General features: G+C 48.6%; 1 protein-coding gene across 7 annotated transcripts in view; it reads left to right on the top strand.

Annotated features, from left to right (window-relative positions):
• Positions 1-2,508: 2,508 nt before the first annotated feature.
• The window catches only part of IRF2 (interferon regulatory factor 2), a 79,337-nt gene continuing 66,385 nt past the window's right edge, over positions 2,509-15,460 (top strand). Inside the window, exon 1 of one of the 7 annotated variants that reach the window (XM_026018311.2) lies at positions 2,509-2,755. Coding sequence is in view for 2 of the 7 variants with exons in the window: in XM_072763816.1 (XP_072619917.1) it covers positions 4,045-4,095 (51 nt within the window). In the remaining 5 variants the exon portion in view is untranslated. Of the gene's footprint in view, positions 2,756-2,852; positions 3,071-3,904; positions 4,096-14,900; positions 15,018-15,460 lie in introns of those variants that run through there. The other 6 variants (XM_026018312.2, XM_072763811.1, XM_072763816.1 and 3 more) reach the window with 6 other exon arrangements.

Genomic DNA, 15,460 nt, shown 5'->3' on the forward strand with positions numbered 1-15,460 from the left:
ACCGACGGGCCCTACTACAGGATATGGAAAGATTGCATCGGTGGCCCTGAAGGTGGCCCTTTCGAAAAACTAAAGAAGGAAATAAAAAATATCAACAGTCCAATTCCTGATTGGTGAGATTCCAGGTGGCTGATTTTCCTCTTTCAGCTTTGCTGCATTTTCTGCATTCCACACAATAAATATCGGTCACAATACATTAAACAATAAAAATACTCTGATGAAGTCTAAAATACTTCACGAGAAAAAAATAAGGGCAGGTAATGATTAATGGACAAGTATTTGAGTGCCCGTGTGCGGGGTACCACGCTAAGGGCAACACAGCAGACCTCAGGATGGCTGTTTCACAAAATGGAATGGCAGCGTGTTTGACGAGGGAGGATTGTGGGGCCCAGCAGCACGAGATGAGGCTGCTCAAGGGCTTGGTGACAGATCATAATGGATTTTACAGGTTTTGTTAAATGATATGGACTTACTGGGGTGCCTGGGTGGCTCAGTCGGTTAAGTGATGCTTGATTTTGGCTCAGGTCATGATCTCGGGGTTGGGAGATGGAGCCTGCTTAAGATTCTCTCTCTCCCGCTACCCGCCTCCCCTCCACCGTACTCACTCTAGTTCTCTCTCTCTGTAAATAAATAAAGACTTTATTCTGAAGTCTCCGGAGAAGTTTTGGAAGGGAGTTAGGGTTGGAATCGTGCTTTTCTTGTAGTTCATTTTCTACTTAATTAGACATAGTGTGGCTGCTAGCCTGAAGGAACACGGTTGGAGGCAGGCTCAGCTGGTGAAGTGGAGACGGAGAAGGGCCCGGGTCCACACGTATCTGGGAGTGACATCAACAGGTCAGTCGGATGCCACTGATTGGGTGTATGTTGCGGGTGAGAAGACATCAAGGAGGACTACTAGGTTTTTAACTTGGGTCCCCAGGTGGTGGAGGGAGTGCCAACTGCCCTAAAGACTTTGTATATAATGACTCTACCACCTGGAGTGGGCAATGTTCTGTGAAATAAGAAAGCAAGCGGCTGTGTCAGATAGGATCATAGGAGGGGGGACAGAAAGCAATGTTTGCACGTGGGATCTAGTTCTGAGATCGCAGCCACAAAACAGAATCCTAAACGCTCAGCCGTCTCAGCACATATGCACTCAGATACTTTTCTTCTTCCAATGCACAGAATTCGAAACTTCTGTGGCAAAGAGGGATGCTGGGCTATGCTCTTAGAGACGTGTTCACGTGTAAATAGTTGGCCTCCGGAGAAGGGCCTTTCTTGGTTGGATAGATAAGTTTGGGAGGAGGCTGATTTTGCTGCATGTGGGGGGAAGAAACAGGCACAGTTAGAGGAGAACCGGTACCGTTACCTGGCAAAGGACCCCGCAGTGGTAGGTCCCAAATGAATTACATCAGTGTGAGCTAACACACCTCGAGGGCGACAGGCGCTGTACCTGGCCACCCGGGATCTATCATTTATCCCCATTCCACCGCATTAAAAACGGAGGCCTCAGGCCATGGCACTTGCCGGGGCATGCCCAGCTAATCAGTTAAAGAGGCCATATCGGAATCTGGCTGCCCGGGTCCCAGGATGAAGAAGCCTCTCTCCTGGACCAGCCACGATGAAGACGTCGCGAGGCAAAACTAACTCATCCCGCGGGGAGGAGTCACTCCTGTTGCCCCTGCGGCGGTCATGGGCCTGGAGGGTGCGGCCCTGGCTGGCTTGGGCAAGGCCTTCCTCATCCCCCCCCCCCCGCGTCCCCCCTCCACCCACGCGGCGCCAGGTGGGGCCGGGGCCCGCAGCAGCCCTCCAAGGGGGACACCCTCAACTACTGATGAGGGTTCCAATCCGGTTAAGGTCGCAGGGCCTCGGCTGGCCCAGTTCTTGCAGTTGGTGTCTAAGTCACGCTGTCTGGCCGGGGCGCCCGTGCCCTCTCTCCCTCTGGGGCGGGCCCGCGACAAAGTGGGGTTTGTCCCCTCGGACCAGAGCGGTGGGGCCCGCCCCTGCCACCTGCCCCGCCGGCCGGTGGACCGCCAGCTCCCCCGGGCTCCCGGGCCCCCCCCTCCTCCCCCGCCGGCTCCTCCTCCCTCCCAACCTTCAGGTAACCCCGAGGCTGGAGGCTCGGGTACCTGCCTTCCTCGCCCAGCGGCCGCTACAGCTGCGGGGCTGAAAGGAGGCCGGCGCCCCCCGCGCCCCCCGCGCCCCCCGCGCCCCCCGCGCCCCGAGGCTGAGCGCGGCCGGCGGGAGCGTCCCGGCGGCCGACGACAGACTCACGAGCAGCCGCTTGTTGCTCCCGCTGCCGCGACGTGGGGAAGCGAAAATGAAATGGACTTTTCCGAGAAATGATGAAAGCGGCGCCGGGCGCCAATGAGCGGCCGCGGCGAACTTCCGCACCTCCCGGCCCGGCCGCTCGCGCCCTCCCTCCGCCTCCACCTCCCGGTTGCACAAGCTCGAAACAAACACTGGGGAGGAAGGGCGGAGGGAGGAGGGCGGAGGGGGGAGGCGAGGGAGGGAGCGAGCAGCGAGGGAGGGAGGGAGGGAGGCAGGCAGGCAGGCAGGAGGGCGGGGGGTGGGGGGATTTCCAGCCTCAGCGCTTCGCAGTTTCCTCTCCTTGTTTTGCTTTCGATCTGGACTGTTCTCAGGCAAGCTGGGGAGTAACTTTTAGTTTTGCTCCTGCGATTATTCAACTGACGGGCTTTCATTTCCATTTCACACTCCCTAGCAACACTTAAACCTTGCGGGATTGTATTGGTAGTGTGAAAAAGCACACTGAGAGGTAACATTTTTCAAATAATAGTTGTGACTGTGCGTGTGTGTTTTTCTCGAGGGCATGTTTGCTGAGCACTGGAGGGGACGTGCGTGTGTGTGCGTGTGTGTGTGTGTTGCGCGCGCGCGTGCTGATGGTTTGACACAGTCGCAGCCGGAAAATGCTGGGGGTTCATAAATATTAATACTGATTTTTGGAGGAGCAGTCGGCGCTCTGATGGATCGTCTGATGTTTAGGGGAAGCAGGTTCTGCTGCTGTTGCTGCTGCTGCTGGGGCTGCTGAGGCTGCTGGGGCTGCTGAGGCTGCAAGGAGGAGGAGGAGGAGGTAGAGAGGGAGGAGGAGGAGGAGGAGGAGGTCGGTGGAGGTTTAATTTCACTTTTGGATTTGCAGATGCGGAGAGGTGGCTCCATGGACACAGACCTGCTCTGTGTGATTCTGCGCCCCAGGTGTTGGGTGTGTGGGCGCAGGTCCGCCGGAGTCGGGCCTCCTTTTAAAACAAAATTCTCGTGTGCGTGTGTGTGTGGGTGCGTGTGCGTGTTTACAGACGCCGTCGCCGCCGGATCCGAAGGAGGGGAGCGGGGCTCGCGGTCTCCGGGCGGCCCCGCCGTGCGCCCCGCTGCCTGCGCCCCGCGCCCCGGGCCCCGGGCCGCGGCGAGGGGAAACTTGGTGGGGCGCCCCGCGGCGGGCCCGGGGCACGGTGGCGGGCGGCGGGCGGCGGGTGCCAGCGGGGCCTGGCCTGCGCGCCCGGCTGCCCGGGAGCTGGGCCGCCGCCGCCGCCGCGGGGGACGCCGCGCCCTCCTTCCCGCCGGCCGGCGCCCGGCCTGGCCCCGGGGCTTTGTCGCCGCGCTGGTCCCGGCGCGCGGGGGGCTCCGGCGGCGCGTCCCGGGAGGGCGCCGCGCCCAGGGGTCACCGCCCCGGCCGCGGCCTAGCGCCCGGCGCCGCCGGGTCCCCGCGGGCGCCCCCGGGCCGGCCTGGCGCGCTGGGCCCGACCCGCCTCGGCCTCGGCCGCGGCGCGGGCGCGGTGGGGGCGGGGAGCCTCCGGGGAGCGAGCGGCGCCCCGCTGGCAGGCGCGGGGGCGGGCGTCCCCCGGGGGTCCGCGGCGCGGGCGGGGCGGGGTGGGGACGCGAGTGCCCGCCCCGCGCCCTCCGACCCCGCTCTGGGCGCCGAGCGGCATTCGCCCGCCGGCCGAACGTGGTTGGTGCGCGGCCGCCACTTCCTCCCCGCCCCGCCGGCCCGGCCCGGCCACCGAGCGGGGCTCGCGGAGCCTCCGCAAGTTCGGGGGAGGAGGGGGGCTGCGGATGCGACCGGGTCCCCCCGCCAGGACGCGCCGGCCCCGGCCCCAGGTCCCGGTACGTTCGCCGCCCTTGCCCTGTTGCAGCGGGAGCGGGAGCGGGAGCTGCGCCCCCTGGCACGGGCAGGCCGGGGCGCACTCCTCGGCAGCCCCGGAGGACAGTCTCTGCAACTTGGGGACATTTTGCCCGCCCCGTCCCTCCCCCGCCTCCTCCCTCCGGTGCGGGCGGTGGGCAGTGCTCCGCGTGCAGGGTCACGGAATCCCAGGACGCGGAGTGTCTCCAAAGCTGGAAAAGTGCGGGCGCTCCTGCGCCTCCTGCGCCCCCCACCCCCCGACCCCCGGCCTCCCCTGTTGCAGTGGCTCGGTCTGCTTTTGATGAATGGCTGGGGAGGGTGGAGGATGGTTACATTTCCTGTTGTGGATTTTCAGGAATCACCGAGGCTGCTGTCGAGCCTGCAGTCACTTATCAGGGTTCAGACCGATGCACACTGCGTGGGGGGCTGGCGGGGGGCTAGGAGCCTGCACTCGGTGCTCTCAGGGCAGGTGCAGCGAGGGGCCGCTGGCCGACGTGGTTCCAAGGGCGGGTGGGCTTGGATGCGCGCTCGCCTCCCAGCGCCTGGGGGCCCGTCCCTGCCCCGCTTCGGGGCGCCCAGCAGATCCAGGATCCGCCAGTTTCCCCAGCGCCCCGTCCTTCCTTTTTTGGAGGGGGCAGCGGTAGAAGTAGGAACCTAGAACGTCCTGGAAAAACTCGACTTTTCTAAGGAGACTCCAGACATGGAATATTGAGAAATGAAACGGGCATGTCTACGGGGGTAACCTTGGAACATCTATTGATCGATAGACGGCAAAGTCCGGAATTTCGCTGCAATTAGTGAACGATTATAATTTATAACTCGGCCTGTTGTGTAAGAAGCAAGATTTTCGCCCCTTTAGATTCAGGAGTTCTGTGACGACTTGTAATCGCTTCCTAATATTAAACATTTATATACTTCGTCCTCAGGGAGTTGTCTTTTTTTTTTTTTTTTCCTTTTGATCTTCGAAAGTAAAAGGTAATTTTGCATATTTCAGACTTGACTTACCTGTAAAAATGTCACCGGCATCAAAAGTGAGAGTTTGTAGTTGAATTGGAAGCAAATTATGGCAAAGTAATGGTTGTCCTTAAGTACTGACAGCTCTATGAACTATGGCCCGGCTTTCCTGTGCCTTCTGGAAGACTTTATTAGGCAGATATTCCATATACCAAAGCCAGTTAATAAGGCTGTTAAGCTTACAACTAGTAGTGGAAGATTCGAGACTCTGGATACTTAAGTTTTGGTGTGCATCCATTGCTTCAGGTTTGCAAGGACCAACTGTACTTTTATTCTTAGGATTATCAGATACGAGCTTGGTTGTTTCTAGAACATTTTCACACAATTTCCTTTTGATAGCAGAACTCTAAATGGGGTATCTGGGACATGGTTCTGTTTTGTGCTATATACCAAAAAGGGTGTAAAGCAGAGGAAGGACTTTATTTATTCATTTAATAAATATTCTTGGGACATTCACTCTGCACCCAAACAGTGCTAGGCGCTGTGGGTTCTACTCGCAACAGGAAAACAACTTCCCTTACCCTCTGGGGAAATTGTATTGTGGTCGGTGAGCTGATAATAGGCAACCGAAAGATAAATAACAGTGATTACCTTCTGGGGTTACTTCTATGGAAGGTGATAATAATACTTAACTGCCTATCTGATAGGGTTGCTTTGGGGAACAGAGGACAGACTGTGTATGGGAGAAGGTTATAGAAGTTACAGCAGTCTACAAATGTGTACGGCATTAACTTTCAGAAATCTGTCATTATTATTAATGCGAAAAAGCCAGGAAATCAGGACTATGGATTGATCACTGACTTTCTCTTACAGAATTTTCAGCAAAAAGGGATTTACTTCTTCTGAGAGTATTATGGATAACGGCAAGGAATTAAATACAGAATAGCTATTTTATGTAAAGCATCAAAGAATTTAACAGTGAAATATAATATTGTCAGTGAATTTTTTCTGTCAGAAGTTGGATGGTATCCATGGAGACCAAATGATATGGAAATAACAGTGATACCAATATACTTTCTGTGTGTGTGTGTGCAAGGATATATATATCTATATATCTGTATATTTATATAAATAAATCTTCTCAGGCTCAGTGTCATTTAGTCTGAATTTTCTTACCATTGCTGCAGACTCTGTAATTCATTATCGTTATTACAGATAAGCTCCTAGCTGATGTTAGTATTTTGCCATAGCAGCATTAAGGGGACTCGGTTCACTTTCATTTATTGACTGCTGTGTGTGCAGCACTGTGTATGTGAAAAAGATAGTGTATTTTTATAAAATATAACATTTAAAAGTACGTAAGGTACTATAGGCAAATAATGTAAATTGCTGTGAAGTGTCAGTTTTATTAATAAAATCCGTTCTTTTTGTCTGTATGGGACACCAGGTTCTTCTCAGGTGGGATAGGAGGTCAGGACTTTCTGCCCTTTTGCCCTAGATCTGCCCTGCTTTTGTCCTGAGTGTGATCAGTGTCTGGTGCATAATGTTTGCCCCAGGCAGGGTTAAAGGGTGTTTCTCAAGGAGGTGCCTGGCAGGAAAGGAAGTGAGGAAGGTTGAATGAATCTTGATTTTTTTTTTTCCAACAAAGATTGATAAATTATATATAGGTTCCAGATTTAAATGTGAAGCCAATACTTTGTATATACCAAGGGAAATACACAAGCAGCAAATTCAGCCCTCGGGCACCTGATGCCAAGCCATAGCTTGGGCTGCCTGCAGCAGGCCCCTAGTTGCCAGCATTTTACCTTCAAGCATCCTTTTTAAATGATCCCTCCCCCCACCACACACAAGCTCCATCTTTTGAAAGACTGTCCCTGAAATATATTGTGTTTAGTTAGGAAGACTTCAATGCCTGTTTTTATTATTAGAATTGCATCAGACTTCTAGTCAGAACTCCTGATTGATCTGGGAGAAATAGCATCCTCAGGTCTGGTTGATCTCATTCCAGCCCAAAGTAGAGACACTTGACGTTTTGGACTCTGAGCAGCCCATTTTGGATAAACTCATAGTCTCCTTAGGCTTTCTGAGTTGGAAACTAGCCCAGGACTCCTGCTGGCCACAGTTAACTTTGGGAGCCAGGAATCCCAGGATATGAACCATTGTAGTCACCCAGGCGGTTATGTTATTGAATGAACACAAACACTGTACCTTTACATCGTTAATTTATTAAATACTTGTTGACAACCAGCTATGTTCAAGGGGCATGAACTCAAGTGTCCAGAGGCCTGGAGTTGACTCAGCCCTTTCATTTACTCTCCCAATCACTTCTCCTCTTGGTACCTTGCTTTTCACATCTGTAAAATGGGGCTGCATCGTTCTGTTATGTATGGCGTATGGGGCTTATGTGGGTATCAAATCACCCCCCGGGGGGGGGGGGCTTTGAGAAGCCATAAGGAACTTTTATATTTAACACTGTCTACAACCTTTCTCTCGATTCTTTGACCCTTTCACACAAAGAACCGCCACCCCCACCCCCATAGCAAGGCTCTGATCCCCACCAGGCATCCTGGATCCCCATTCCCCAGATGTGTGGGCCAGAGAAAGGTGGAGAACCACTGAATCAAGGATCTCTTCTCAGGGCCAGATCTTTTATTTTTCCGTTGTCCCAGAGGCCATGCTATGCAGACCTGTTTTCCACATTTTAGTTTTCCACGTTTTAGATGGGGCTTCGGATAGGGAATCCGCGGTCACTCTCAGTTGGCTCTGCTCGTGTTGACCTTGCTTGTCATACAAAACTAGTATTAGTGTTATGATTGTGCTGCTTTGGATTTTCCATTCTGAAGAGGCATGAAGGACTTTGTTTTATGTGTATGTCTCTTGGTCTAGGAAGGCCATAAAGAGTTATGGGTTTGTTTCTATTTCAGCTCCTAGTCCCCTCTATCAGTGTAGTATTCATTTTCAATAAACAAGAGAAAACTGGAGTCTAGCAAGAATGTCTCCTATGCCTCACACTCTATGTGCATGCCTCATTGTCCCTATTTTTATGAGAAACAAGGCTTGTGCGGTTCCTTCTGATGAAGGATTCTGAGCATGTGTATCTCCAGGGCAAGGCCAATGTAGTTCAACAAAATAATTTAGGATTTTGTGTGATAAAGTTCTGTCTAATTTTCATTAAACCAATATTTTGGGGAGTTAAGTACTTGCTGGTAATTTTCATAAATAATTTCTTTTCAGGCAAACTTAGCAATCTGTTGCTATTCTCACACACCCAGTGTGATCGAGGGAAAGACGAGCTTCCAATTTAATTTGTTCCTATTTAGCTTATAAATGTCAGGTTTGTGTGTAGGATCCAAAGAAATGTTTTATAGATAGAGTACACAGTCCTGGCCCCATCATCCTAGACTCCTACTGCCTTTTCCCATTTCTCGAGGTTGACATTTTGAGTGAGAAGGCACTGCATACAAATTGCTTTGTTTCCCAAGCAATATCTAATATGTTATTTTTTGAAGAGAGTTTTTTTTTTTTTTTTTTGTTCTCTTTACCCTAGAATTATTGAACAGGACAAGAAGAGTTAGAGTGGTGAGGAGAGTGTCCTAGCACCTGCATAGGGTGTTAGTGGGTGCCCGGATGGCTGGGATAGCAGTGGGAGGGCATTGGAAGGTGACACTTTTGGGGAGGGGTGAGATGATGAAACAAGAATATGGTGTAGGGTGGGATAGTGCCTCCTGAATTTTTGAGTGGGAGAGGGAGAAAAGAGGGAATCAGGCAGGTGGATTTTCTGTGTCATTACAGATATCACTGAAGGAGTTTCGGGGTGGCAAGGAGAAGGTCGGCAGTTAGTGGATAGTAACTCAAGGACAGGTTGAAATACCAGAGGACCCTCCCCATCCGACTTTGAAATTAATAATCCTTTTTATCCTTTGGGGGGTAAAGTCTGATGGGAAGACCGCTAGGCATCAGCCGGCTCTGGGCAAGTGAACAGGCCGTGGTGGGTAGTTATCACTTGGACGTGGTGCTGGAGCTGCGGTTGCAAGAATTCATACCCCCCTCGAGACCTCAGACTCAGTCCACAGTTGCCTTTGGAGGCAACCATGGGCCCTGAGAGGAAGATCCCTGATGATACAAATTTTTAGAAATATTGGAACTGCCTTCTTAGGCCAAGGCTGGTCTTCCTAGCTGCTGTTTTATTTTTGTCAGACTGTAGGAGGTGACTGGGAACCAGGAAAACAGATTGGGCCCATCCCGTGTTTCCCTAAAGAACAGGTGGCACCAGTTAAGGCTGAACTCTAAATGCTGTTCCTGGGGACTGTAGGTCACTGACGTTGAAACTGAGCACTCGGTGTTGCAGTTGGGATTGTATGTTGAAATAAACCTTCTGGAATTCAATTTGGTGCTATAGACTTAAAGTCTTGAAAATGTTAAACTCTGTTCCAGTAATTCCACTTCTAGGAACGTACCCATATGAAGTAACCAGAGATGGGACAAAGATTTATGTGCGAGGATGTTTATTGAATTAGGTTTTGTAAGAGTGAAAATTTGGAAACAGTTGAAATACCCGCAGTGGGAACACGTTTACGTGAATTCTGGTACAGCCAGACGATGAGGATAGCTAGCTTATAAAATTCATGCTTTTGCATCTAATGATGGAAAAGTGCTTGTGATACATGTTAAGTGGAGAAAAAGAGGTCCTTAATTGTGACCTTATTTTGAAAATGTATGTGTGTTCATATATTTCCATTATTAAAGAAAAAGCTGGCAGAAAATATTTGGATGGTGGGATTGAGGCTGCTTGGCTCCCCCCACCCCGAAACACTTGTATTTTCCAAATTAATATAGCAGTACAGTTGCTTTTATAACCTAAAAATACCCTCAAGATGACTCTGAAGCGTCCCCTCTGACCTCATCTCTGATTAATGTAAGATGAGAACGTTGCTGAGGAGGGTGCTATACCTGGATGTGGCCATTCTTTTTCTTCTTCTTCTTTTTTTTTTTTTTTTTTAGTGGGCTCCACACCCAAGCATGGAGCTCAATGCAGGGCTTGAACTCGCAACCTTGAGATCAAGACCTGAGCTGAAATCAAGAGTCAGATGCTTAATGATTGAGCCACCCAGGCATGCTTGGATGTGGCCATTCTCGAGCTCTTTCTGCCTTGATGTATGGAGCCAGGCTCTAGAATCTGGGCTTCCCCCCCAGCTGGTGCTAACAGATGCTCTTGTCCCAGTTCAGCTCTTGCCACTTCCTTGGTGATGGTGGGATATGCTGTCTTGTCAAACATTGTGTGGCAGGGTCACAGATGTTACCCCACTTGATCGGTACATCTTTATGTACGGGATTACCGCAGAAACAAGATACTGTGGTAGGAAAGAAGAATTTATCATCCATCATCACGGCCAGGTCAACAGCCTGAGTAATGTGGCGATGGTCACCCATTCCCAGACCCACAGGAGACACTGTGAAAACAGGTGGAACGTGGGTGTGGGCAATACAATCTGTCGGTGAGGTCAGAGCAACCCAAGGGAGAAACAGAGAAGGAAAAAAATAAAACCCCACCTTTGCTCCTGTGACAGTGGATGGAAAGGATCCAGGGTTCTCATCCAGCCTTTGGGAATGTGAGGCTTTTTCTAGGGGTGTTCCTGAGACCTGGGCCTCATTCTTTTTGAACCGTCCATGTTGGAGACGGGTCTTCCTGCACCCTGGGAACCAACCCAGGGCCCTGGTCCTGGCTGTAACCAGTTGGCCCTCTTGAGGGGAGAGGAGTAAAATTACCCTCTTGGATCAGAGCAGTTAATTTAGACAAATGGCCACCGATCCAATTCTCCTGGCATGCTGAAGAATAAAATGTTTCTAGGGGAAGTGAATGCTGACGTTCCCTCTCTTTATGTCCTAGACATTCTCTATATTGCATACATTTCTGGGTCTCGGGTGGGTCAGGTGTCTCACGGGAACCCCGAGAAATCTACAGAATTTTTATTTCCTCACACAACAGCCTTTATTGGAGACTGACTTAGTGTGACTCCATCAAGAATGTGGCCTAAGATTTTTCACAACTACAGAAACCTCCAGATACCTGACTTGTAACTGAAAAAAAAAAAGTAGAATAGTTTTCATCCCTTTATAGATACTGGAGACATTTTTGGGTTGTTACGAGCTGGTATTGGTTATAACCATTACCAGTTCAGAAGAGGAGCACCAAAGCATGGCTTAAAAAAAAAAGTATTGATTAGGACAATACTGCCCAATAGAAATAGAACATAAGCCACAGGCATAATTTTTAATTTTCTAGTAGCCAACGTTAGGAATGTAAAAAGAAAGCAGGGAAATTAATTTTAATATTTTATTTAGCTCAGTATGTCCAAAATACTATCTTTGAACATGTGATTCATATGAAAGTATTAATGAGGTCATTTACGTTCTTTTTTCATACCGAATCTGCAAGATCTAATGTGTCTCTTATAATAGGACGTCTTATACCTATAGGACATCTGAATCTGCCTGGCCCTATTTCCAGAGTGTAGTGGCCACATGGGGCTGCCATGCAAGGTGCGGTGCAGAATGAGGACATGAAGCAAGGCGTGAAGAGAAGTATGGGGAAAAGTTATAATCCAATGACTAAAGCTAACAGGACTGAGGGAAAGTAGATTTGAGCAGTCCTTTTGGTGATGCAATCATTCCGTGATAACTGCATGCACCTCCCTGCCTCCCCAAACAAACCCACTGATCTCTTCAGCCTGAGATAACAAAATGCTTTGAATTTCTTTAAAAGCAACCCCTTGTGTGTGCCATTCCTTTGATAATCAGCCTCAAACATCTTGAATCTTCTCTAGCCCCTTGACCTGTTCAGAAAACTGTTGATTCCTTGGGTTTTTCCATTTGTAACACCTATGTGGCAAGTTATTTGTGAGCAAGGATCCTGTTGTTTTCTTTGCATTCCCCACCAGTACTTGAAACGCAGTAAGAACTAGATAAACATTTGTTGATTTGATTTTTAGCCCCGAAGCAAAGGTTAGCTCAGAAGGCTGAATTCCAGTTTGCAATGGATGGCACAGGTCTGCTTTGTGTTAGAAAGCTAATGGTATAGGTACTGAGCACATTAACATTGAGATTTGTCGCTTTGCATTAGGATTTGTCACTTTGAACTAGGGGTTCAACATCCAGGAGGCGAAAACCCACTTTTTTCTTCTTCTCCTTTGTACGTAGGACTGTAAAACAATCTTACCAGCCCCTTTCTTTAACATTTAAGTTCCAATGAGCATACTGATACTTTGCTGAACATATAAATAAGCTATACTCACCGGTAAACTGAAGATAGGTGCTTGGGATCTGCGACTTTCTTGGTGGGTTAGTTATGACAATCACTTTATTATTAACACGCACTTAGCTATAACGGGTATGCAGTGGAATTCTTTTAAAATCAAGTACAGTATTTTACAGTTGCCTTCATTTGTCCCCTTTGACTATAATTGTTGGGGTGAAGCAACAGACTTCTCCACAGAGCCAAGGCAATTTATTTTTACTGAAGCCTACCTAAGAACTGCTTAGGTAGCTTTTCTCCGCGAGATTAAATACGACCTTCACTGAATCATGTTAGCAGGGCCAGCAGCTAGAAAAATAAAGACTAAACCAAACCTTCAGCAAAGAAATTCCCAGCTGCTCAGTGGGTCAGAGCTTTCCTGATTGCTTTCTACCAATGAAAACACTGTAGATTAGTTTTAAGTGAATTCTAGTAGGTTTGGGGATTTGCAACTGACAGAAGAACAGGAAAGTATAATCTCACTTTAAAATAGTAATCCTGAAGGTAAATCTTTATTGACTCTTTTTGGGGAATGGTGGGGATTTTGTTCATATGGGAAAACTTAACTCATGTGCACCGTTTAGCTGACCTTGAAAGTTAAGTTCCCCAGGGTAGAATAGAATGGAGCAGAGAAGTCAGACATGTGGTTCTCACCCAAAGAGGACACTGTGGACTTGTGGGGTGTTCTGGGTACTTCCAGGGACCCACACAGATGGCCCTGCACCCCTTCCTTCTCTCCGTTATAAAATGAAAGTAGAAATGGGGGAGCCTGCAAAGGAGGCCCCCGTAGGGAGTGTGGATAGAAAACTGCAGGTTTCCACTGTTGGGTGTGGTCATGTTGGGTGATTCGAGAAGTCAGGGTGAATTTAAAATACTACAGGGGGGGATCTACCTCTCTGACAGGTGCTTTTCATACATTAAGACTGAAAAAATTTTTGAAAAAATTTCTTTAAGGTCAGGCTGCAGTTTGGGTTGAGATGAGTCATTCAGCTGGAACAGTCGACTATTTTGATCATTCATTCGTTCAGTTACGGATTTTTACAGGTATTTACTCGGTGCTAGCTCTATGTAGAGAGAGGTACAAAAAGGTGAAAAAGTGATAAGCTTGGATTTGAGTTAGCTAGGTAGAGGGTTTCCGCTCCTAGCTACAAGGATAGGACTGTCAGGATGTCACTACTTTTAACAGCTAGATGAAACAGAATCAAGCAGTTGAGCAACTAAGATCCCGCTTCTGGAAGTGCTGTTAGATATGTGTGAATCCCCTCTGCAGGTCTTCATGGGCCCCGTGGCGTTGTCTCAGAGCATAGGCAAAGCTACAGTGCTAATATGACACGTTTTTGGCCTGGGTGTATACATTTTAATTATTAAAAGACAGATTCTTTTCTTTTTCTTAAGACTTATTTATTTATTTATTTATTTATTTATTTATTTATTTATTCCTGAGACACAGAGAGGCAGAGGGAGAAGCAGGCTCCCTACAGGGAACCTGATGCGGGACTCGATCCGAGGACCCCTGGATCACGCCCTGAGCGGAAGGCAGATGCTCAACCCCTGAGCCACCCTGGGGTCCCCTAAAAGATAAATTCTTAATAAATTATATAATAGGCATAAAACAGCATATTGCTTTGTCCTCACTGTTGTTTTTGTACAATTCTCCCACACTGAGTGTGGTGTGTAGAATTCAACTGTTGTAGCTTTTATCATTCAGGAAAAACCATGTGGGTAAGTCCTGATGGCTATCTCCTCTCTCTCCTTCCCGTTCACTCAAGGTAGGCACTGTGTCCAGCTGTGCTGCTAATAAATTTTACTGCTCTGATCCCTCCCCCCAGGTTGAGGCTCAGAGGATCCAGCCCTTTGCATGTCTGGGAGAGGCCTTCTCACTTGGTTTGAGGTATCATCACCATGAACAGGAAATTGGCCCTTACTTCATTTTGAACATCCTCGTTTCCCTTCTTTTTCTCTCATTCTTTGTGTGTGTGCATGTGTACGTGTGCGTGCATGCATGGGTGTGTACACACGCATGCACACACGCATTTGGCTGGCAAATACTTCAAGTTGCCTGGAATCAAAGAATAACCATCATCCATGACGGGACTAAGGAAACAGTGGAGCAAGCAGTGAATTCATAAATGCCTGTCTCATTTTTTTTTTATTCTGGTAAAAGTTACATAACATAAAATTTACCGGGATAAACATCTTTAGGTGTATAATCTGGTGGCGTTAAGCATGTTTACCATGCTGTGCAACCATCACCACCATCCACCCCAGAACTTACTTCTCATCTCAAACGAAACCCTGTACCTAATCAGCTGTAACCCCACTGGCCCAAGCCCTGGCAACATTCTACGTCCTATGAATTTAATTACTCTCACTTCATATAAATGGAATCATACAGTATTTGTATCTTTGTATCTGTTTTTTTTTTTTTCACCTCCCAGAATGCTTTCCATGTTCATCGGTGTTGTAGCAGGTTGCCAGAACTTCTTGTGTTTTTAAGACCGAATAATATTCCCACATGTTGTTTGTCCATTCATCTGTTGATAGGTCACTTGGTTTATTATTACCATCCAGCTATTGTGACTAATGCTGCTATGATCGTTGGTGTAAAAAGCCTCAGTTTGAGTTCCTGCCTCCCATTCTTTCAATCCAGTGGGTCACACGGTAATTCCACGTTTTAAAACTACCAAACTTTTCCACAGTGGCTGTACCATTTTGCATCCTTCTAGTAATGCGTGAGGGTTCCAGTTTCTCCACATCCTGGCCACCATGTTTTCTGTTTTTCAGGGTTTTTTTTGTTTTGTTTTTTGATAGTAGGCCTCCTAAAGGCTGTGAAGTAGTATCTCATTGTGCTTTTCTTTTTTAAACGATTTTATTTATTTATTTATTTGAAAGACAGGGAGCTAGGGAGAGAAGGAATAGTGGGGAGGGGCAGAGAGAGAGGGAGAAGCAGGCTCCCTGCTCAGCCCCAGGCCCCTGGGATCATGACCTGAGCCAAAGGCAGACCCTTTACCGATGGCGCCTAGCCAGCTAGGCGCCCCTCTCATTGTGCTTTTGATTTGCATTTCTATAATACCTGGTGATGGTGAGCATCTTTTCCTGTGCTT

This window comes from Vulpes vulpes, chromosome 7 (genome assembly GCF_048418805.1).
Source record: "Vulpes vulpes isolate BD-2025 chromosome 7, VulVul3, whole genome shotgun sequence".
Lineage (NCBI taxonomy): Eukaryota > Metazoa > Chordata > Mammalia > Carnivora > Canidae > Vulpes > Vulpes vulpes.